This window comes from Podarcis cretensis, assembly GCF_951804945.1.
Source record: "Podarcis cretensis genome assembly, chromosome: 7".
NCBI classification, from domain to species: Eukaryota; Metazoa; Chordata; class Lepidosauria; order Squamata; family Lacertidae; genus Podarcis; species Podarcis cretensis.
This window is the reverse complement of record NC_137176.1, coordinates 15697039-15720587: the sequence shown is the minus strand read 5'-3', so window position 1 is coordinate 15720587 and position 23549 is coordinate 15697039. Positions and strand designations below refer to the sequence as shown.

The 23549-nt window shown below is 44.9% G+C and overlaps 1 protein-coding gene across 2 annotated transcripts; it reads left to right on the top strand.

Annotated features, from left to right (window-relative positions):
- Positions 1 to 1144: 1144 nt before the first annotated feature.
- ZNF622 (zinc finger protein 622) lies at positions 1145 to 18809 on the top strand. Of its 2 annotated transcripts, none has more exons than XM_079985025.1 (7): positions 1145 to 1287; positions 4516 to 5118; positions 6274 to 6531; positions 8052 to 8214; positions 10474 to 10586; positions 16679 to 16822; positions 18495 to 18809. In XM_079985025.1, the coding sequence occupies exons 1-7, from the start codon at positions 1248 to 1250 to the stop codon at positions 18620 to 18622; spliced, it is 1449 nt and encodes a 482-aa protein (XP_079841151.1). In that variant the 5' UTR covers positions 1145 to 1247; the 3' UTR covers positions 18623 to 18809. The 2 variants fall into 2 exon arrangements, with proteins under 2 accessions (XP_079841151.1, XP_079841152.1); XM_079985026.1 differs by lacking the exon at positions 1145 to 1287 and adding an exon at positions 1419 to 1550.
- The last annotated feature ends 4740 nt before the right edge of the window (positions 18810 to 23549 follow it).

Genomic DNA, 23549 nt, shown 5'->3' with positions numbered 1-23549 from the left:
TGACTTCTCTTCTACTCTTTCCATGGTTCATTTTGCATAACATAAATCCCTGCATATTTTAACTAAACCATTCAGTATTCCATTATTACATCCATCAAAACTTACACTGTTGAATTTATCTTAATGCTAACGAGGAGAGTCAGGACATTGAGGTTCAGCACCGAGGGCCTTCTGGCGGTTCCCTCATTGCGAGAAGTGAGGTTACAGGGAACCAGGCAGAGGGCCTTCTCGGTAGTGGCGCCCACCCTGTGGAACATCCGCCCTTCAGATGTGAAGGAAATAAGCAGCTATCCTATCTTTAAAAGACATCTGAAGGCAGCCCTGTTTAGGGATGTTTTTAATATTTAATGCTGTATTTTTTTTTAACACTTGATTGGGAGCCGCCCAGAGTGGCTGGGGAAACGCAGCCAGTAGTCCGGGGTATAAATAATAAATTATCATCATCATCATCATCATCATCATCATCATCATCATCATCATCCCTGGCTGGAGCTGATGAAAGCTGCTGTCCAACAACGCCTGGAAGGCGCCAGGGTTAGCCCAGAGTTGGAGAGAGGACAGAGAGCGGCCGGGGCAGAAGTGGATGCTTGTGTTTTCTCCCGAGCAAGCACCAAGTCCTCATCGCGCAGCGCCCGGAGTGGATACCGAGGGCAACTGAGAAGAATCCGGAGAACCAGACGCTGCCTTCCGTGGCTCTCGCGCGTAAAAGCGAATGGCATCATGGGCTGGGGGCGTCCAAGCTGGGGCCCTCCCTCCTCTTTTCCAGCCTCAGCCTTGTGGGGCACGCAAAAGGGTCGGTTGCCCCCTTTGCGCCGCTGGAAAAATGGGGAGAATAACACGGCGAGGCATGTAACCCTCCGTGCACGCAGAGGGCGCGCGAGAGGAGGAGGAGGAAGCGGGAAACAGCCGTCAAAGCCTTCTTCCGCTTCCTGCGAGCGAGAAGGAAAAGCTTCGACGTTGAAGCGTGGCTGCGAGGCCGGGAAAAGGGAAGGGAAGCGTTGCGTCTTTGGAGCCGACAGCGATCAAAGTTCGGTGGAATCTTCGCCGCTCCAACGTTCTCTTTCCCACGCTCAACGTTCTCTTTCCCACGCTCAACGTTCTCTTTCCCACGCTCAACGTTCCATCGCGCTGCCTTCTTTCGCCAGCGTTCCGTGTCGTAGTTCAGGATTCGAGTCGCTGACATCTTTTTTTTTCCTAATAAAAACAACAACTTTTGCTTCCGACGCCGCCTTTCCAGCCGCTGGATTATGAGCAGCAGCGAGTCGCCCGACTGCCCGGCGACGTCAGGTAGGATGGTGCAAAGTCTCTGTGACGATGGAGCCAGGTGTCCCGTTCACTTAGGGCGTGTCAGTTTAGGAGCTGAAATTTAATGTTAGCCTATTTATTCAGTGAGGGGGTCTGAAAAACATGTTTTGGGGCATGAGGAATTTAAACCTCTTATTTTTGTGACTGGACAGCATTTGGCTTGGCAAGGGTACATTTGATTAAGAAGCAAATGAACTGCTCTGGGAATGCCAGAGAATTTTAATTTTGTCTTCTGAAAGTGTCAGGTAATAGAAAATATGTACAATATATAAATAAAAATATATAATATAACTGCCAAGTACTTGCCATAATTTTTAAGGATTTGTATGCACTATTGCACACGTTTTATTTACCAAGCAAAAACTTAAGTTACATTAATTTAACCAAAGGACCTTTTGAATTCCCTAGTCACATTATAACTTTTTAGCACCCCTCATTTTTGGAATATGGAAGTTGAAAACAGGCCCTACCAGCTAGTGCATTTCCTTCTCTTACTGGTTCTGTGGAAAATACTAATTGGGATTTACTCTGCCAATATGTACCTTAGTGTTACTTTGTTAGCCTATTGTGCTGTAGGGGCAGATGGAGCTCATCAACCTGGAAAGACAGACCATCTAATTATTATTATTATTATTATTATTATTATTATTATTTATACCCCGCCAAGGCCAGGCTCAGGGCAGCTAACAAGCAATAAAAAAAAAGTTGAATGAATACAACTTAAAAACAAGATTAAAATACAACAGTTAAAATATTGAAACATTAAAATATTAAAATGCAGCCTCATCACAGGAGGAGAAAGGAAAAAGGAAAAAGAAAGAGGGGGAGGGAATCAAATTGGCTCCAAGCCAAAGGCCAGGTGGAACAACTCTGTCTTACAGGCCCTGCAGAAAGAAATCAGATCCTGCAGGGCCCTGGTCTCATGAGGCAGAGCGTTCCACCAGGCTGGAGCCAGTGTCGAGAAGGCCCTGGCTCTGGTTGAAGCTAATCTAACTTCCTTAGGGCCCGGGACCACTAGGGTGTTGTTATTTATGGACCTTGAGGCTCTCCGTGGGGCATATCGGGAGAGGCGGTCCCGTAGGTATGAGGGTCCTGGGCCGTGAAGGGCTTTAAAGGTCAAAACCAGCACCTTAAATCTGACCCTGTACTCCACCGGGAGCCAGTGCAGCTGGAAAAGCTAGGAGAAGGAAAACACTTATCCCAAACCTCCATGGCCTTTTCGGAGAACACAAAACAAATCCAGAGTGGATTCCCTAAGATGGTTGTATGGTGCCTTGTATGCCTCTTTCCGGCAACTCCTGCAGCCAAGCTGATGACAAACATATTGCTCTGCTTTCTTTTGGACCACATCAGTGAGGCCAAGAGGGGAGTCTTGTTCTCTTGGCTTGCGCTCCAGGGAAGTAACCTTGGTGGTTTCACTTCATCTCTTTGCCTCTTGAGACAGACAGATGCCAACAATATTGTGCTGATTTTGTCTGTTGGGGAAATCAATAGGACTTTGTTTGGATTGTGTTGCATATTTAATTAAGCTGTATTTTTAGATCCACGGGTTATGTAAAATTCCTGCCCTCCCAGGTTGCCTGTTTTTTCCTGTTAATATAAGGCATAATAATAATAATATTAAAATTTATTATTTATACCCTGCCCATCTGGCTGGGTTTCAGCAGCCACTCTGGGTGGCTCCCAACAGAATAATAATAATAATAATAATAATAATAATAATAATAATAAAGCGATAAAACATCAAACATTAAAAACTTCCCTAAAGAGGGCTGCCTTCAGATGTCTTCTAAAAGTCAGATAGTTGTTTACTGTATTTCCTTGACATCTGATGGGAGAGTGTTCCACAGGGTGGGCGCCACTACCGAGAAGGCCCTCTGCCTGGTTCCCTGTAACTTCGCTTCTCAGCAGTGAGGGAACCGCCAGAAGGCCCTCGGCGCTGGATTTCAGTGTCCGGGCTGAACAATGGGGGTGGAGATGCTCCTTCAGGTATACTGGGCCAAGGCCATTTGGGGCTTTAAAGGTCAGCACCAACATTCTGAATTGTGCTCGGAAATGTACTGGGAGCTGTGGCATTCATATGGAGCCCCCGGTCGTCTCACGGACTATTGACCCGTACACCACTAATCCACTGCCACCAAACAGGTCCTCCCTGGTAAAATCACTTCAGTCTCAGTCAGCTTTTTAATTAATAAAGAAGAGTGTATTTTATTTCAGACATAGAACAAAACTTTTACAACATACCAAACGGTGTTCCTCTTTACTTTCTTAGTCTTACGTTCCTCTCTCTATCTCTGCTACCTCCCCCACACTCAAGGACCAACTGCCCTAACTGTCTCTGTATTACCAACTGCCTTTCCCAACCAGCCAACCCATGAAATCCAACCAACTACCCACCCACAACTCCCAACGAACTCCTCCCAGAACTAGTTTTATAGACCCACTGACTCCACCCCCTGGGTCCTGTCTGCGCAACCTATTTAACTATTTCCCCTCCAGCACTCTCTCATATATGTTAACGTCACAGGAGCCAGTGTAGGTCTTTCAAGACCGGTGTTATATGGTGCCGGCAGCCACTCCCAGTCTGCAGTCTAGCTACCGCATTCTGGATTAATTGTAGTTTCCGGATCACTTTCAAAGGTAGCCCCACAGACATTGCAGTAGTCCAGGCAGGAGATAACCAGAGTGTGCACCATTCTGGCAAGACAATCTGTAGGGTCTCAGCCGGTGTGCCAGATGCTGATTTTGTTTCTGGAGAAACCAATGGGACTTTGAAGTGTTTGTTTGGATCGTGCCACATGTTTCATTAACCTCTGTTTTTAGATCCATGGGATGTGTAAAATTCCTTCCCTCCCAGGTTGCCTGTTTTATTCCTGTTAATACAGTGGTACCTCAGGTTACATACACTTCAGGTTACAGACTCCGCTAACCCATAAATAGTGCTTCAGGTTAAGAACTTTGCTTCAGGATGAGAACAGAAATCGGGCTCCGGTAGCGCGGTAGCAGCAGGAGGCCCTATTAGCTAAAGTGGTGCTTCAGGTTAAGAACAGTTTCAGGTTACGTAAGGACCTCCGGAACGAATTAAGTACTTAACCTGAGGTACCACTGTATAAGGCATGCCTAAGACGGTTGTGTTAAGCTGAATTTCAGGCTTCTGCTTGTCTTGGCTAACCTGTATTATGGCGTTTGTGTGTTCTCCTTCCTCTCCAGCCGTGGCGTCGTACACTTGCATCACTTGCCGCGTGGCTTTCAAGGATGCCGATGTCCAGCGTGCCCACTACAAGACCGACTGGCACAGGTACAACCTGAAACGGAAAGTCGCTGAGATGCCGCCTGTCACTGCTGAGAACTTCCAGGAGAGGGTTCTGGCGCAGAGAGCCGGGCTGGAGGAGCAGAACAAGGCGACTGCTACCTACTGCACGGCTTGCAGCAAGAGGTTCTCCAACTTCAACGCTTACGAGAACCACCTGAAATCCAAGAAGCACCTGGAGCTCGAGAAGAAAGCTGTCCAAGCGGTCAGCAAGAAGGTCGAACTCCTGAACAAGAAGAACTTGGAGAAGGGCCTCGCTCAAGAGAACGTCGACAAAGATGCCATGAATGCCGCCATCCAGCAAGCCATCAGAGCCCAGCCCTCCTTGTCTCCCAAGAAGGCTCCCGTCTTGCCTGGCGGTGCTGCTGGGTCTTCGGTTGCTGCTGAAAGTAGCAGAGAGCGTGCGGAAAAAGCTCCCCGGCTGCAGTGGTTTGAGGAACAGGCCAAGAAGCTGGCAAGAGAACAATCAGAGGAAGAAGAGGAGGCCGACGATATGGAAGAAGGTAGCGGGGCAAGGGCAGTTTATTCTGGCAGCAGTCTTTTGGGGATTTTGGATGCTTTAGCACAGGGAAAGCCATCCAGATCTTCTGGACTACAATTCCCATCATTCCTGGCCATGTTGGCTGAGGCTGATGGGAGGTGGTCAACAACAACATGTGTTTGTGTTGTCTGACCCCTGGTTTATTAGAAAGTCCCATTAATAGGCTTTGTACAGCAGCTAGTTCAAATCAGCAGTTTATATCTAGGCTGAAATTACAGAGAAGATAGGGAGAAATTGGGCTGCTTGAATATTTTTTGAAAAATTATTTTAGCAGAAATTTTATACCACTTGATTGTAAGAAAACCCCTAAGCTGGTTACAAAAATATAGAGCAATAAAATTATTGATAACAATGGTTAAATACAGGTATAGAAAAACATTCCGAAGGATTGTTAGAATTGATAGGAGCTCAAAGGAGGTAAAACATGTAGCTTCTACATATCTCAACAGACTTGCCTAAAGAAAAATGTGGGGTTTTTTTGCTAATTATACGGCCTCTGCCCAGTATGCCTGAAAGAGCGTCATTCCCATCGTTCAGCCCAGACACTGAGGTCCAGCTCTGTGGGTCTTCTACTGATTCCCTCACTACAAGAAGTGAGATTACAGGGAACCAGGCAGAGGGCCTTCTTGGTAGTGGCACTCACCCTGTGGAACGCCCTCCCATCAGATGTCAAGGAAATAAACAACTATCTGACTTTTAGAAGTCACCTGAAGGCAGCCCTCTTTAGGGAAGTTTTTAATGTTTGATGTTTTATTGTGTTTTTAATGTTCTGTTGGGGGCCGCCCATAGTGGCTGGGGAAATTATTGTTATTCTTATGATTGATTTTCCCAAAAAATTAACCAACTGTCACCAAATTAATACAAAGTTAAAGCCTAAACATTTTTTTTTTTTAAGCAGGCACTAAAAAGAAGACAGCACAGTGTTCTTAGGGAGTTTTTTTAGTGTTCGCCTTGAACGTTCAAGCAGCCCAAATGATTTTGGGAGCAATCAAGGGGGTGGTAGACCATTCATAATTATGAATCACTAGCCTGCCGCTTGTATTGAATGGTTAACCTGCATCTTTTGGTCAGCATGAAAAGATTCCTCCTAAGCTTTCACTTTCGCTTGGTTTGAAAGGTTGGGAGGATGTAGACTCAGATGAAGATCTGGAGGTCGAAGAAGGACCGATGGAAGGGATCCCGGATGAGGCCGAAGAGAGTGCATCTGGGAAGGATCACCCCAGCTCAGACGCGATCCCAGTAACCGACTGCTTATTCTGTTCCCACCATTCAAGCTGCCTCATGAAGAATGTGTCCCACATGACAAAAGTTCATAGTTTCTTTATTCCAGATATAGAATATCTTGTGGATATCAGAGGACTGATTAAGTACTTGGGTAAGTCTTAAGACATGCCAGCCTCAACTATCTAAAGCTCTCTTGTTGATTTTAAGAGGGCATCCTGTGGCATTCATCTCAGTGTTGTTCCTCAGAGTAAAATACATATCATTTGAAACAGGGTGGATTTGATTTAAATCAAATTGATTTAAATCACGATTTAAATCACTAGTCAGTAAGACTTCATTTAAATCATTTATTTTTTTACAGAAAGACTCCATCTTGTTGGTATAATCTTAATACAGTGGTGCCTTGCAAGACAAAAAGAATCCGTTCCGCGATTCTCTTCGTCTAGCGGTTTTTTCATCTTGCGAAGCAAGCCCATTGACGGCTTAGCGGATTAGCGCTATTAGTGGCTTAGCGGCTTTTAGCGGCTTAGCGGATCAGCTGATAAGCGGCTTAGCAGCTTAGAAAAAGGGGGGGAAACCCGCAGGAACTCGCAAGACATTTTCGTCTTGCGAAGCAAGCCTATAGGGAAATTCGTTTTGCGAAGCGCCTCCAAAACGGAAAACCCTATCGTCTAGCAGGTTTTCCGTCTTGCGAGGCGTTCGTCTTGCGGGGCACCACTGTATTTACAACCAGATGAAGGTTTCATTTTTTGAATAATAAATTTTCAGAGTAGTTTTTAGAGTTATATCAAAAATTACTGATTTGGTTATACTATTAGAAATACATAGACAGATAATTATGATATTATTGTGAGGTGAACTGATACAAGGCTATTATATTTGTGGGGGACGTGGGTAGTGCTGTGATCTAAATCACTGAGCCCCTTGGGCTTGCCGATCGGAAGATCGACAGTTCAAATTCCAGCAACAGGGTGAGCTCCTGTTGCTCTGTCCCTGCTCCTGCCAACCTAGCAGTTCAAAAGCACGCCAGTGCAAGTAGATAAATAGTTGCTGCTGTGGCGGGAAGGTAAACGGCGTTTCTGTGCGCTCTGGTTGCCATCATGGTGTCCCGTTGCACCAGAAGCGGTTTAGTCCTGCTGGCCACATGACCTGGAAAGCTGTCTGTGGAGAAACGCCGGCTCCCTCGGCCTGAAAGCGAGATGAGTGCCGCAAACTTAGTTCTATTGTAACAAACTTAATTCTGCTGTACAGACTTAATTCTATTGTCAAACTTAATTCTATTGTGTTTTATGTTCACTTAGTACAGTATGTGAATTTGGTTTGGGACCGTAATAAATTTCATGCAGTCATTGAGTGCCGCACACCCATAGTTGCCTTTGACTGGACTTAACCGTCCAGGGGTCCTTTACCCTACCTCTATACTATTTTATTTGTGAACGTTTTTGTCTTTACTGTATAATGTGAAGCAGGGGTGTGGTCTTCCAGATGTTGCTAGACTTAAAACTTCCACGGGGTTAATTGGATTTGGGAGTTCAGCAACACACAGGTTTCCCATCCCTGATGTACAGTAGAACAACATTTGGGCTGTGGAATGCCGTGAAACCACCAAATACGTTGCGTTAGCATAAGATGGGAGAGTACAGTGTGTGTCTTTCCCCTCACAACCTACAGGAGAGAAGGTTGGCATTGGGAAGATCTGCCTGTGGTGCAATGAGAAGGGCAAATCCTTCTACACGACGGAAGCTGTGCAGGCCCATATGAACGACAAAAGCCACTGCAAGCTCTTCACGGAAGGCGATGCTGCTCTGGAGTTTGCAGACTTCTATGACTTCAGGTGAGAAACGGCAGCGGCCAAATTTAGACACACAGCAAATGAAACGTTTCAGTTTTGGCATTTGCATTGGTCTAGTATTGTGCTGGGACGTGGGTGGCGCTGTGGGTTAAACCACAGAGCCTAGGACTTGCCGATCAGAAGGCCGGTGGTTCGAATCCCCGCCACCGGGTGAGCTCCCGTTGCTCGGTCCCTGCTCCTGCCAACCTAGCAGTTCGAAAGCACGTCAAAGTGCAAGTAAATAAATAGGTACCACTCCGGCAGGAAGGTAAACGGTGTTTCCATGCTCTGGTTCACCAGAAGTGGCTTAGTCATGCTGGCCACATGACCCGGAAGCTGTACGCCGGCTCCCTCGGCCAGTAAAGCGAGATGAGCGCCGCAACCACAGAGTCGGCCACGCCTGGACCTAATGGTGGAATTCTTAATGGTTTCTGTGCTTCAGCTGTATAACTTAACTCTTCAAGCTGTCGCACGTATAAGGGGAAAGAATTCAAATCTGCAATTGCCTGGTAAGCTCAGAAACAAGAAGGTTATTTAAAAAAACAAAGCCTTGACATTAAATTGTTTTAAACCTTTTTGATGGTGTTCAATAACAAGTTACTTAAATTCCCATATGTCTAGAAACAGTTCTCCTGTTTTTTTAACTACCCAAGATTTGGACAATCATACAGTGGTGCCTCGCAAGACGAAATTAATTTGTTCCGCGAGTCTCTTCGTCTTGCGGTTTTTTCGTCTTGCGAAGCACCCCTCTCAGCGGATTAGCGCTATTAGCGGCTATTAGCGGCTTAGTGGCTATTAGCGGCTTAGCGGCTTAGAAAAAGGGGGGGAAAGGGAAAAGACTCGCAAGACGTTTTCGTCTTGCGAAGCAAGCCCATAGTGAAATTCATCTTGCGAAGCGCCTCGAAAAACGGAAAACCCTTTCGTCTAGCGGGTTTTTCGTCTTGCGAGGCATTCGTCTTGCAGGGCACCACTGTATTTTGGCTTAACTATATGTTATTACGCCTTTAGGCCATTTATTAAGATGGTAAATTAAGCCAGGATTTTACCATCTGAATATAGCCACTGTCTCCACCTTGCCACTGGTACTTGGTCTCCAGCGATAACCTTTTAGCTTAAAACCTACATTCTGTTAGGTTATTGTTCTTATAGTCCCATCATATGGATACAGTGTGTTCTTTTACAGCAGACTAGAATAATAGTATAGCCCTGTTTATTTGATTGTTTGTTTGTTGTATCAAAATATATACAGCTGTATCATAAATATATATCACAGCAGTTTACAACAACATAAAAACATAAAACCAAACAGTAATATCATAAAGCATTAAAAGCAAAAAGAGCTTTAAAACAGGCATCCATAGACCATTGTGGGTGATGGTCAGCTGGGACTGTACCATTCTAGGTTAAGGTGAGGGATTTCATTCTTGCTTATCCCCATAGAAACAATGCAGACTCCTTGCATGTAGAAAACTAGTGCATCACAGTGAAAGCTATGCTAGAACCTTACTCCCTGGTATAAGTACAGGAGTTCTTCTATTCCTTTTTAATTTTTTCAACGGGGAAACTCGCTAGACGAAAGAGTTTTCCATTTTGGAGGTGCTTCGCAAAACGAATTTCCTATGGGCTTGCTTCGCAAGACGAAAATGTCTTGCGAGTTTCTGCGGGGTTTTTTGTCCTCCCTCCCCCTTTTTCTAAGCCGCTTATCCGAGAAGCCGCTAAAAGCCGGTAAACCGCTAATAGCGCTAATCCGATAAGCCGTCAATGGGCTTGCTTCGCAAGACGAAAAAACCGCTAGACGAAGAGACTCGCGGAACGGATTCTTTTCGTCTTGCGAGACACCACTGTATGTGGTCCTCTAGCTCTCATCTAAAGTGTTGCAGTCCTCTAGCTCTCATCTAAAACCTCCATGTTTCCTGATTTTCCTGTGTTTGGCGCCTTCCTGTTTTCCTGGTCCTGGTACAGTTATACTACTTGACAGTTGTGAATGAGAAGATCAGCTTTGGGTGTGTTGAGAGATTTCAGAAGCCAAGTCTCATTCGAACGCTATTCCAGAACCTTGCAGTAGCTTTGCTGTCACAGTTCTGGAGTATATGTAGTCGTTTGTGGCATATTACTCAAAAGAAACTTTCACCTCCTCCTCAGACATTTTAACGGGTAACCTGTGTACATCACTGGTTGGTAGCTGGTCTTGAGATTGAGCTGTTAAGCATGCAGTCCTTACTGAGGGAAATAACACAGGATCTTGCTATTTCTCTTTCATAGGAGCACTTACCCTGACTATCAGGAAGGAGATGATGCAGAGATGTCTGAAGAACTGCCACCGGAGAAGAATTTGGATTATGATGATGATTCAATGGAGCTGATTTTACCTTCAGGTAAGTGTATTCTTGAAATATGCCAGGATCATCCCAAGTGCTCACTTTACAGATTCATTAACAATTAGTGCAAGTCAGGGTGGGTGCTTCACACAGTTGCCTTCCAAATGACTTGCCTTGAAGGTGAGCAGTCCCTGCCTTTCCCCAGAATATTTAATAATAATATTAATTTTTTTATTTATACCCGAACCATCTGGCTGGGTTTCCCTAGCTACTCTGGGCGGCTTACAGCATATCCAAAAACAAAAAACATCAAGCATTAAAAACCTCCCAATACAGGGCTGCCTTCAGATGTCTTCTAAAAGTTGTGTAATTTTTTTATCTCCTGGACATCTGAAGGGAGGGCGTTCCACAGGGCGGGTACCACTACCGAGAAGGCCCTCTGCCTGTTTCTCTATAACTTCACTTCTCATAGTGAGGGAACCAGTAGAAAACCTTATGAGGAGGATCTCAGTGTCTGGGCTGAACAATGGGGGTGGAGACACTCTTTCAGGTATGCTGTGCTGAGGCCATTTAGGACTTTAAAGGTCAGCACCAACACTTTGAATGGTGCTCAGAAATGTACTGGGAGCCAGTGAAGATCCTTTATGACTAGTGTTATATGGTTCGAACAACCACTCCCAGTCACCAGTCTGGCTGCCGCATTCTGGATTAGTTGTAGTTTCCAGGTCACCTTCAAAGGTAGCCCCACACAGAGTGCATTGCAGTAGTCCAAGCAGGAGATAACCAGGGCATGCACCACTCTGGCGAGACAGTCTGCGGCAGGTAGGGTCTCAGCCTGCGGACCAGATGGAGCTGGTAGACAGCTGCCCTGGACACAGAATTGACCTGCACCTCCATGGACAGCAGTGAGTCCAAAATGACTCCCAGGCTGCGCACCTGGTCTTTCAGGGGCACGGTTACCCCGTTCAGGACCAGGGAGTCCCCCACACCCACCCGCCCCCTGTCCCCAAAAAACAGTACTTATGTCTTGTCAGGATTCAACCTCAATCTGTTAGCCGCCATCCATCTGCCAACCGCCTCCAGATACTCACACAGGACCTTCACTGCCCTCACTGGTTCTGATCTGAAGGAGAGGTAGAACTGGGTACAGTGGTGCCTCGCAAGACGAAATTAATCCGTTCCGCGAGTCTCTTCGTCTTGCAGTTTTTTCGTCTTGCGAAGCACGGCTATTAGCGGCTTAGCGGCTATTAACGGCTTAGTGGCTTTAAGAAAAAGGAAACAAACTCGCAAGAACTCGCAAGACGTTTCGTCTTGCGAAGCAAGCCCATAGGGAAATTCGTCTTGCGAAGCACCTCAAAAAACGGAAAACTCTTTCGTCTAGCGAGTTTTTCGTCTTGCGAGGCATTCATCTTGCGGGGCACCACTGTATCATCCGCATACTGGTGGACACCCAGCTTTTGTTCTAATGCTATGACTGCGGTGTGGGCATGCCTCTGTCCAGGAACCAGCATCTGTTGGCAGATTTTGACCCCCTGAAGCAAGTTCCTTGCTCCATCAGTTGTTGATCCACTGACGGTTGGGTTGTGTTGATGTGCGTGGAGAAGTCGAGTCTGTTGCAGTGGTATTAGTCAACAAGAACTTTGTGGGGCAAGGCTGTTGAGGACCTTTGTATCTCCTCCATCCCTAAGAGAAGAGTCTTTAAAAAAAAAGACCTCAGCCCAGGGTGTGTCACGTTATTGCATCTCTGCCCGTGCTCTTGCACTCCGATCTTATAAGGCATACTCAGAAGAAAGTTGTGTTGACTTCAGTGTGGCAGCATTCACAGTGAGCACAGTGAACGTTGTAGACTTAACATGCAATGTTCCAGTCAAAGTCTGAAGGCACAAGCTCTACAGCAGCCTTGGGAAGCCTTAACTTTGCTGCCTTAAGTTCCATGTTGAAATAAAATGGGATGTAATTGTACTAATCATGAATAAACGGTTTCTTCCATTACTTTCAATGCAGCTAATACATGGGGACAGTGCTAACCTTCCCATTTGATTGATATGCAGCAGCAATCACCTTGCAAAATTTCCAGGCTTCCGTAAGCTTGCTGGTCATTTTAGTATGTGTGTCTTTAATATTACGCTGCCTGAGAAATGGAGAAATCGCTTCCCGGCTTTAAAAATCTCATAGGAGAGGTCTGCAGGCGTATGACAACACAGTTCTGCTGTGACCCCGGCAGGTCTAGCCTTGAGATCCACATTTATGTCACTCTGAAGGAAGTATGTGCTTTAAATGGGAGAGCAAAACAAAGAATTTGATTTAAACCAGCAAAGTGGAGTGTGAGGTCTTAGGATTCTGCCCCTGTTAGATTTCTCTTTGACTGATTAAAATCCTTATGGGGACAGGAAAGTTCTTTTTTATAAAAAGAGAAGAAAAGAAAATCGGTGGTAACATATGATAAAGGTGGGCTGCAAATGAAATGAAATGCTGTCTTTCAGAGCCTTTTGAGTGATTTCTAGCACATTATAGTGCAGCGTCATCACATACTGTTGGAAGTGTTGCTGATGGCAGTGCTAAAAGAGAACACTCTGTGATCTGTATGTTCATTATCAACACACTTTTGTACAGGTGATGCCTAGCTCAGTTGATGATTTATTCCTGAAAATAGAGCTGTGCAGTGTAGAAAATTTGACCCTCAAGCTTTTAAACCATGAGTAAGCAAACTAAGACCTGGGGGCTGGATCTGGCCCAATCGCCTTCTAAATCTGGCCTGCGGATGGTCCAGGAATCAGCGTGTTTTTACATGAGTAGAATGTGTCCTTTTATTTAAAATGCATCTCTGGGTTATTTGTGGGGCATAGGAATTCATTCATTATTTTTTTTCAAAATATAGACTGGCCCCCCACAAGGTCTGAGGGACAGTGGACTGGCCCGCTGCTGAAAAACTTTGCTGACTCCAAATTTAAACCGTTGATGCAAATATTTAAACATGTAAGCCACTAGATGGCACTTTCGGGATTCTAGCATTCCGGTTCCTGGACTCTGCTTGTTTACTAGAGATTGTTCCCATGACAAACGTTGTTCGAAGTGGTCAACACATTCACATGGGTGTGGAATACGATAGTTTCTATTCCAGTATATCAGACTTGGGTTGCAGTGTGCGTGTAGGGAACACATCCAGTTTGTCATGAGGACAGTACAGTGGTACCTTGGGTTACCTACGCTTCAGGTTACACACTTCACTAAGCCAGAAATAGTGCTTCAGGTTAAGAACTTTGCTTCAGGATAAGAACAGAAATCGTGCAGCGGCGGTGCAGCGACAGCAGATCGCCCCATTAGCTAAAGTGGTGCTTCAGGTTAAGAACAGTTTCAGGTTAAGTATGGACCTCCGGAACGAATTAAGTACTTAACCCGAGGTACCACTGTATTACAATATAGCAACCTGCCCTCTTTTGAAGAGAGGCATACTGGAAGTCTCTGATTGTTCAAAGCTCCCCTCTTCTTGTTTCAGCCGCTCAATTCTTTGTGTTCTCTCACCTCCCCAGATACACAGACACACATATCCATGATGATCTTGTGCTCTTTTTGCTTTGGGGTAGCTCTGAACTATAGGCTCTGTTAAGAATAATTTGCCAGGGGAGAATTTTGACCAAGCATTACCGTTGAGGGCTATGTTTCTAATGCTGTGGCTGATGCAGCGAATACAGTTTTAGTGCTTGCAAGGCGTTAGCTCTTAATTTTGCTGCTGGGGTTTTGCTAAAATGATAACGAGTAAACAGAGCAACATGAAGAAGTGGCATTGAAAATACATTAGAGCACAGGGTGGATTTGATTTAAATCAAATTAATTTAAATCACTAGTCAGTAAGACTTGATTTAAATCATTTTTTTTACAGAAAGACTCATTCTTGCTGGTATAATCATAATATTTACAACCAGATGGAGGTTTCATTTTTGGAAGAATAAATTTTCAGAGTAGTTTTTACAGTTATATAAAAAATTACTGATTTGGTTATACTATTAGAAATACACAGACAGATGATTATGAAATTATTGTGAGATTTAATAAATTAACTGTTTATATTTGGACAACTTTTCTGCTGTACTTTATTGGAAGGAGAAAAATAATGACTTCCTTACAAAACAAGAACATTATAGCATATGGATCCATGTTTGTTACTGATGTGGTTAAACATTTTTAAAAATAAAAAACCCCACTTAGACACATGAAAAACTTAAAACAAATACTTATTTCCTGATGACTAGCCTTTGGACTATAATGTAACTTAAATAGAAAACTATCTTTAGAAAGATTTTTCCTCCAAAAGCATTTTATTTTCAAATTCAATTTAAATAAAAAAATCTGATTTAAATTTTTAAAATCCGCTTTTTTAAAAATTATTTTTTAAATCATTGATTTTTATCCACCCTGATAGAGCATCGCTTAACCAAAACTGAACAGGGAGAGAGTCTTGATTAGCCATTTTCCCTATTTGTTGCATGTAGTCTGCTGTGGCAGTACGTAAAGAAATGTGTGAAATCCTTAGTGAAATTCTGAAGAGCCATTGCAACTCTGCAATGAGATGAAATGCTGAAGTTCTCAGAATGAAGTGAGAACCACATTCTTAGCATGGTTAGGAACTGTTTTGGGGACAAGGGGGTCATATTATCCCAGTGGAAATCTGTCAGGGGCTGCATTCCAATAGTGGGTGAGGCCACATGCAATCATTAAACACACACACAGCTGTTTCCCATGGAAATAGAGGCATATATTTAATTTTTAGTAACTCGAGCTTCACTGTCCATTTTCTCTGTGAATAGTTTTTTCCAAACTGTGTTAAAGCGTGTTGGGACTTTTCCCCCCTAAAAATCTGTCCTGCCTATGCAGAAAGCGAAAGACTTTGCAAGTCCCGCAGAAGAATGCAGATTATAAGCAGAACTGCAAGCTCTGTCTAATGTTTTACAATTGTTTATGTGCTGTAAGCCGCCCGGAGTGTCTGGGGAAACCCAGCCGGGTGAGTGGGGTATAAATAATAAAAAATATTACTATTATTACTACTACTACTAAACATTTGTATCCTAAAACTTTCATGCCGGCATGCAGCTACAAAATACATGGATAACTTTTTGCATATTTGCAAGGAGTACAAGTCTATCTCTCCCTGCTCAGACATTTCCCTCTCTACCATGATATTCTCACAGCAGAACCGTTCGCAGAGGAGGGAGCTGCAATTGTATGCTTTACACATCATCAAAAACCCGTTTTACCTTCTTCATGCTGAATAGCTGGTGGCTGGATTGCAGGTCCATCCCCACCCCCGCCCAATCCCTGATTTAAGGAAGTAAAAGATAGGTCTTTCTGTGGAATTGGGTGTTTTCTATACACCCATAGTTTGTTGGTGCTAGAGATGTTCAGGTTTGCGTTGTGCCTAAGTAAGTATTATAAACAACCAGGATCTGCAGTATCCCATGTGGAGTTCTTCTTACCTGGATTTTAGTCTACAGTGGTACCTTGGTTTTCGAACGTCTCCATTGACAGACGTTTCAGTTTTCGAACACCGTAAACCCGGAAGTAAAAGCTTCGCTTTTTGAACAGGCCTCGGGAAGTTGAACATGCCACATGGCTTCCGTATTGAGTTTTCCGTTTTGAGGCTTCCGTTTTGAGTTTTCAAATGTTTCGGAACTCAGAACGGTCTTCTGGAATGGATTACGTTCGAAAACTGAGATACCATTGTACATCGTTTAGTCTTGTTTGGTATAGTAAGCTGCCCCTTGCAGATCCTGCAAACTGGAAAGGTATGATGTAAATCTCTACATGTTCTTTACATAATATGTTATTGACAGTTACTTCTACCCTAAATGGCATTGTCTACCCTCCCTTATGGCAGTGGTTCCCAGTTAGCTAAGTACTATGGACTCCCTGTTTTTCAGAAGCCAAGCCATGGACCCACTACTTTTGAAAACGTTGATATCTCTATGGTAGTTTTTGTTATGTAAATGGTTTCACGGATCCCCCGAGTGGGTTACGTGTTCCCGCAATTGGGACCCACTTCCTTATGGGATTCTGAGTTTCACAGTGTGGCTAATGATATCCCCATTTTCCAGTTTACCTTTGTTTTAAAAGCTACTCTGTTGCTTTAATATTCACATTTCCTTCTTACAAAGGTGCCCGGATCGGTCACCGTTCACTGATGAGATACTATAAGCAGCGGTTTGGTTCTTCAAGAGCTGTGGCTGTTTCTAAAAATAAACATGCTGTGGGCAGAGTATTGCAGCAATATAAAGCTCTGGGATGGACAGGCAGCACAGGTAAGCAAACAGCATTAGTGCGTTATATCAATACAGTTACTAGCCATTGTCCTTGAGAGGCATCTCTTTCAGCCATAAGAAGGGACATTTTCCTGGAAGTAGCCAATTATAGTAGCTGCCTGCTATTCTGAACTAGTTGGTATACCTTTTCAAAGAGCTGGTGTCTCTTAATTCCATGTGTGTAGCATCTGTCTAGAGCTTTTTTCAAAGAGGACCAGATTTGATGAAGTGAACATGTGTGAGGGCCATAGCTGTCAACTTACAGATTTGAAAATAAGGGACCAGCAGCCTCAAAAATAAGGGATCAGCAGCCAAAATAAGGGATTTTCCAAGCACAGGTATATTCAACATCTGAGCCCCTCCAAGCCAAAGGCAGATAGCTCAGCCAGCAGCCAAACAAAGCCTCAAGTGGTGGTTCCCACAGCGCAAAGGGGATGCAGCAAGGAAAACCACCGTCACCTCTCCGCTGAGAAGCGCTGAGCAAAGGCGAGTCCCCAGGCAACGCGGTTGATTTGATCGGCACAAGGCATGTAAGCTCCACCCCCCAGTCGTTCTTAGACTCCTTATTGGGTGAGCAATGCAGCCAAGCAACACAGTTGGAGCCTCCCTCCTCCCTGGCAGGGAGGGAGAGGAGCTGCTTCCTTTGATACCCGGGAAATTTAAGGGACATCATCAATAAGGGACAGCAGCAGGACACAGCGCTGGGATAAGGGACTTTCCCGCCAAATAAGGGACTGTTGACAGCTATGGTGAGGGCCAACCAAAGATATTGAACTTTTTTTAGGATTGAAGTTGTTGAGCTTTTGTTGGGATTTTACCCCAGGAAATAAACTGCTATACCATTTTACCCCAAAGCTGTTGAGGATTATAGTTTTACCCCAGGAAATTGACTGCCCTCGAAACGGACTTTGGACATGCCTGGGCTAGGCATTCTGTTACTTCCCTCTGCACCCAGTTGTGTTTGTGTGTGTGTGTGTGTATGTGTATGTGTATGTGTATGTATATGTATGCATCTATTTATTCTTTGGGAATTTTTAGAGGTTTCTGGATAACTGCTTTTAGAAACAGAATGCTGGGCTAGATTTAATGGTTGCCAAATTTAGGCATGCTTCCTGGGCCCAAATTCAACACATCTCCCAACATCAACTGCATTTTATGTAGGAAGCCGCTAGACCTGTGCAGACCTCATTGTAGGACTGGGTGCTTCTGTTCATCGTAAAAGTTGCTTTGCCTTCAGGTTGAGTGTTGAATGTTGGAAGGTGCAGTTAGATGGCACTGTGGTTTAAACCACTGAGCCCCTTGGGCTTGCCGAACAGAAGGTCAGCGGTTCGAATCCCCATGACGGAGTGAGCTCCCATTGCTCTGTTCCGGCTCCTGGCAACCTAGCACTTTTAAAGCACGCCAGTGCAAGTAGATAAATGGGTACCGCTGCGGCAGGAAGGTAAACAGTGTATCTGTGCACTCTAACTTCTGCCACAGTGTCCCGTTGCACCAGAAGCAGTTTAGTCATGCTGGCCACATGACCCGGAAAGCTGTCTGCGGACAGACAGCGGCTTCCTCGGCCTGAAAGCAAGATGAGCACCGCAACCCCATAGTCGCCTTTGACTGGACTTAACCGTCCCGGGGTCCTTTACCTTTACCTTGAATGTTGGTTCTTTCTCCATAACTTCAGGAGCAGCACTGGCTCGTGAGCGTGACATGCAGTACCTTCAGAGGATGAAGGCCAAGTGGATGCTGAAGACCAGCATGCAGAATAACGCTACAAAGCAGATGCACTTCCGCGCGCAAGTCAGGTTCTGAAAGTGCCCAGCGATAAGCATGGCTAGCCTGAGCTTGCCTCGTTCTTTCTGCAGTACTGTGGAAGGAAGATCCAGTTGCACAGAAGTGTGGTACTGCCTGCTGCTATTTCAACATGATTCCCAAGGAGATTTCAGCCCGGTGTAACTGGCTGTCAGACTTCAAATCAATAAAGCCTATGCATAAGAAAGCATGTTTTGCTGGTTATTTGCAGTACAGTCATACCTCATGTTACGTTATAATAATAATAATAATAATAATAATAATAATAATAATAATAATAATAATATAATATTTATTATTATTTGTACCCCGCCCATCTGGCTGGGTTTCCCCAGCCACTCTGGGCGGCTTCCAACAAAGATGAAAAGTACACTAAAATGTCACATATTAAAAACTTCCCTGAACAGGGCTGCCTTCAGATGTCTTCTGAATGTCAGGTAGTTGTTTATCGCTTTGACATCTGATGGGAGGGCGTTCCACAGGGCGGGCGCCACTACCGAGAAGGCCCTCTGCCTGGTTCCCTGTAACTTGGCCTCTCGCAGTGAGGGAACCGCCTGAAGGCCCTCAGAGCTGGACCTCAGTGTCTGGGCAGAACGATGGGGGAGGAGACGCTCCTTCAGATATACTGGGCCGAGGCCGTTTAGGGCTTTAAAGGTCAGCACCAACACTTTGAATTGTGCTCGGAAACGCACTGGGAGCCAATGTAGGTCTTTGAAGACTGGTGTTATATGGTCTCGGCGGCCGCTCCCAGTGGCAACCCGGAAGTACCTGCGGCAAACCGGAAGTCCTGCGGCAACCCAGAAGTACCGAAAAGGGTTACTTCTGGGTTTTGCCGCTCATGCATGCGCAAAAGCGCGAAACGACGTCATGCGCAGAAGTGGCAAGTCACAACCTGCACATGTGCAGACGCACTAATGCGGGTTGCGCTCTTTTCATTTTGCAAACGGGCCTCCAGAACGGATCCCGTTCACAACCAGAGGTACCACTGTATCGGCTCTCAGGTATCTACGCTGCGCAGCTGAGTTGCATTTCAGACACTTGAAATATTTGCTGAGGAAGCATCAAACACTTTGAACAATGCTGTTAGGTGAGAGGTCAGTATTATCCACATATTGCAGGGAGCAGCTGCTCAGAGAGAGGAGTTTGCTTGAGAGGTTTTTGCAGCAGATGAGAACTTAGAACCAGGGGCTTTCTAACCCATGCCCAGGCCAAAATGCTGTACAGTGGAACCTTGGCTTACGTACCGTCCTCCTTACGAATGCTTCGGGTAACGAGCTCCGCTAACCCAGAAGTAGATGCCCCTAGTAGGGAAGCAGGCCATAGCAAAAGAGGCCTTGCCGAAGTGTGTGGGGATGAGAGACTTTTGAGTAGATTAACTGGCAAATAGTTTCCGTTATTTCCACAGAAGCCTTGCCTCCAAATTCTGAGCCTTTAACACTTCAGTCCAAATCCTTGACTTTGTATTAAATCCCACAAATTCCAGTGGGGCTTAGTGACTTCCTAACCAGTTTTAAGACTGCATTGTGAGAGGTTGCAATGACCACTTTCAGCAGTGATTACCGGTAATCTGTTACCTGGAAATTGCTTTTCTGTGGCGATGCTTTTATATTTGTGGATGGCAAATATTTTATATTTGTGTATGGCATGGAGACGAACTGGTGACATGCTTCAATTAAATTGCATCCTAAATTGAAACCAGGGGGACATAGGTTTCTTACTCTGCCTTGAATCCCCCTTCTACCAGTTTTGTTTTGGTGGGGTTTTTTGGTCAGTAAATATATGACAAAATGCAACATCAGCCTCCCCCAGCATGGTGCAGGAGAGCACAGATTCAGGCTTTTAAGAAAACACGAATACGGTTAAGTAGGAGGAACCCTTTAGATATATGCAAACTTACCTGGCTCCCTTTGTAAATCTTCTAGCTCTACCCAGGCTCAGGAAACACACTGCAATACTTTTGAGCATCACCCGGGAGGAATATTTTTCAAGAGATAACCAGTCTGACTCCATCACAAGTGGCCTTTCTCACAGAAACGTCACGGTGCATACAATTAACATTCATCACACTCGAGTGGGCATCTCAAGGGAATAAAAACAAGGAGAATGCAAATCAGTATCACAAAAAACTGCCTGACCTCTGAGCTTATAATGCCTACTTCATCATCTTAGAGCTTTAGTCTTCATATTCATTTGCAATAGAGCTCTGCCCCACCACAGTTGCAAGAGCATAGACAGCTAGTTTCCTATGTAAAATAAGTTCAATAGATAGTGTCAGTAGATAATCCACTGCCAACTCATTTCTGCCCCTCCTCGCCTGTTTCCTGATCTGTAATAACAGAAATGAGAAGGTCTTGAAAAACATCTTAAGGGTGAAGGTTGTTCATATGTTAACATACAAGTTCATCGTATTCCTCCTAATTCCCCTACCTTGTGTGGAAACTTCACAGTGGTTCTTTAATGAAAATGCCACAGATAGTTAAAGGTCAAAGGCCTGGTTATAGTAGGGATGCCATATTTTGAAGAGCAAGAAAGAAGACACATTTGCTGAGTTCTAATTTTAACTGGATAGGGATGCGGGTGACGCTGTGGTTTAAACCACAAAGCCTAGGGCTTGCTGATCAGAAGGTCGGCGGTTCGAATCCCCGTGACGGGGTGAGCTCCCGTTGCTCGGTCCCTGCTCCTGCCCACCTAGCAGTTCGAAAGCACGTCAAAGTGCAAGTAGATAAATAGGTACCGCTCCGGCGGGAAGGTAAATGGCGTTTCCGTGTGTTGCTCTGGTTCGCCAGAAGCGGCTTAGTCATGCTGGCCACATGACCCTGAAGCTGTACGCCGGCTCCCTCAGCCAGTAAAGCGAGGTGAGCACCGCAACCCCAGAGTCGTCCACGACTGGACCTAATGGTAAAGGGGTCCCTTTACCTTTACCTTTTACTCTTAACTAGGGATCTCTATGATGGCTCTGATTTTACATACCCATTAAAAAGAGGAAGTATCCTGGAAAGAGGACATATGGCAACCTTAGAGGAAGGTTTTTGCCTGATGCCTAATGATGTGTAATGAAGGTGCAGAAAAGGCCCATTCTTGTGTTGCCACCCTTCGGATCACTTGTGGAGGAGGCACACAAAGAAAGACCTCAGAGTGGTGATTGAAGGGTTTGCGTTGGTTCATATGGGGAGAGACATCATGGTCCTGAGCCGTTTAAGGCTTTGTAAGTAAAAACCTGCGCTTTGAATAGATATCCTTTTGCAGGAATGGCATTTGTCCTCTACTACTTCAGCATTAAAATCTAGGAAACTGAATTATTTTATTCTGCAGCAGTTTACGGACTGAACTATGTTCTAGAGCTGTTCAGCCCATGATCTTAAAAATGCTGTCTACAAGGAAACTGGCTGGGTTATCTCTACTTGCTTCTAGGTTTCTACCCTCCACAAAAAAATCACACACAAAAAAAAACAGTGTTATAACAGCAGCTCACACAATGAGTGTTGTCAGTGAGTCAGCAATTTATTCCTCTTGCTAGAGCTGGGCAGTTCTTGCTCTCGGCTTAGGTTTTCAATTATTGTTTCTCGCTGACTTCCAGGAGCCTCGGCAGGCCCTATTGAAAAAAGGTGAAAATCCAACAAGACTAACCATAAAAAGGCTTTCTATAGTCACATGTGCATAAAACGTGCTAGAATATTTCCACAACATATGTAAAGATGGAATCTGGTGGGCATAGTCTAAAGATATTACTTACCAGGAAAGTCTGTAAATAGACCATTTCCCCTCTCATCACTTAAGTTTGGAGCCTGATGTTTACCTCGTCATAGAGACCAGCACTTCAGAAAGCCAAAATACACATGGGATGGCTGCAGGAATAACAAGAGTTTCCCCTTCACATACTTGAATCAGCCCCAGTTTGTGGAATGTGTAGTGCCAGCCAGTTAAGTCTAAAACAGGATGTCGCATGAGAGCCAGTGGGTAGGAATTTGAGACTTCCTCCTTGAAACACTTTGGCAATTCTGAGACTGGGGGAATGGAGATTTGCACCAGCAGCTGGAATAGTATCTATGGATACGTAAGGGCAGGTTCTGTTTACAACAATATCACACAACTGTAAGTGCTGTTACTTTCAACTTTACCAAAGATAGAAGAAGAAGAGTTTGGATTTGATATCCCGCTTTATCACTACCCTAAGGAGTCTCAAAGCGGCTAACATTCTCCTATTCCTTCCTCCCCCACAACAAACACTCTGTGAGGTGAGTGGGGCTGAGAGACTTCAAAGAAGTGTGACTGGACCAAGGTTACCCAGCAGCTGCATGTGGAGGAGCAGGGAATCGAACCCGGTTCCCCAGATTGCAAGACTACCACTCTTAACCACTACACCACAGGAGAGGGAGTGAGAGATCACCAAACTGCAGCTGCCAGGTCCCAGATCAGAAAGCTTTGGGTCAGAAAGCTGAAAGCTTTGGGTCTGACCTCTAGATTGTCTCCTGAAGCCTCACACACAATGCATACTACTCCTGAAAATAATAACAACAACAATTTATTTATATCCTGCACATCTGGCTGGGTTTCCCCAGCCACTCAGGGTGGCGCCCAACAATAAAAAGGGATAAAACATCAAACATTAAAAACTTCCCTAAACAGGCATGCCTTCAGATGTCTATTAAAAGTCAAACAGTTGTTTATTTCCTTGACAACTGATGGGAGGGCGTTCCACAGGGCGGGTGCCACTACCGAGAAGGCCCTCTGCCTGGTTCCCTGTCATCTCACTTCTCGCAGTGAGGGAACTGCCAAAAGGCCCTCAGAGCTGGACCTCAGTGTCCGGGCTGAACGATGGGGGTGGAGACGCTCTTCAGGAATACTGGGCCGAGGCCATTTAGGGCTTTAAATGTCAGCACCAACACTTTGAATTGTGCTCGGAAACGTACTGGGAACCAATGTAGGA

What these genes read in the sequence shown, in the direction of transcription:
- ZNF622 (XM_079985025.1), top strand. Translation starts at nt 1,248, where the DNA reads ATGAGCAGCAGCGAGTCGCCCGACTGCCCGGCGACGTCAG. An exon ending in GCAGACTTCTATGACTTCAG is followed by an intron (nt 8,215 to 10,473) that starts GTGAGAAACGGC and finishes TCTCTTTCATAG; the next exon opens with GAGCACTTACCCTGACTATC. An exon ending in GGAGCTGATTTTACCTTCAG is followed by an intron (nt 10,587 to 16,678) that starts GTAAGTGTATTC and finishes CTTCTTACAAAG; the next exon opens with GTGCCCGGATCGGTCACCGT.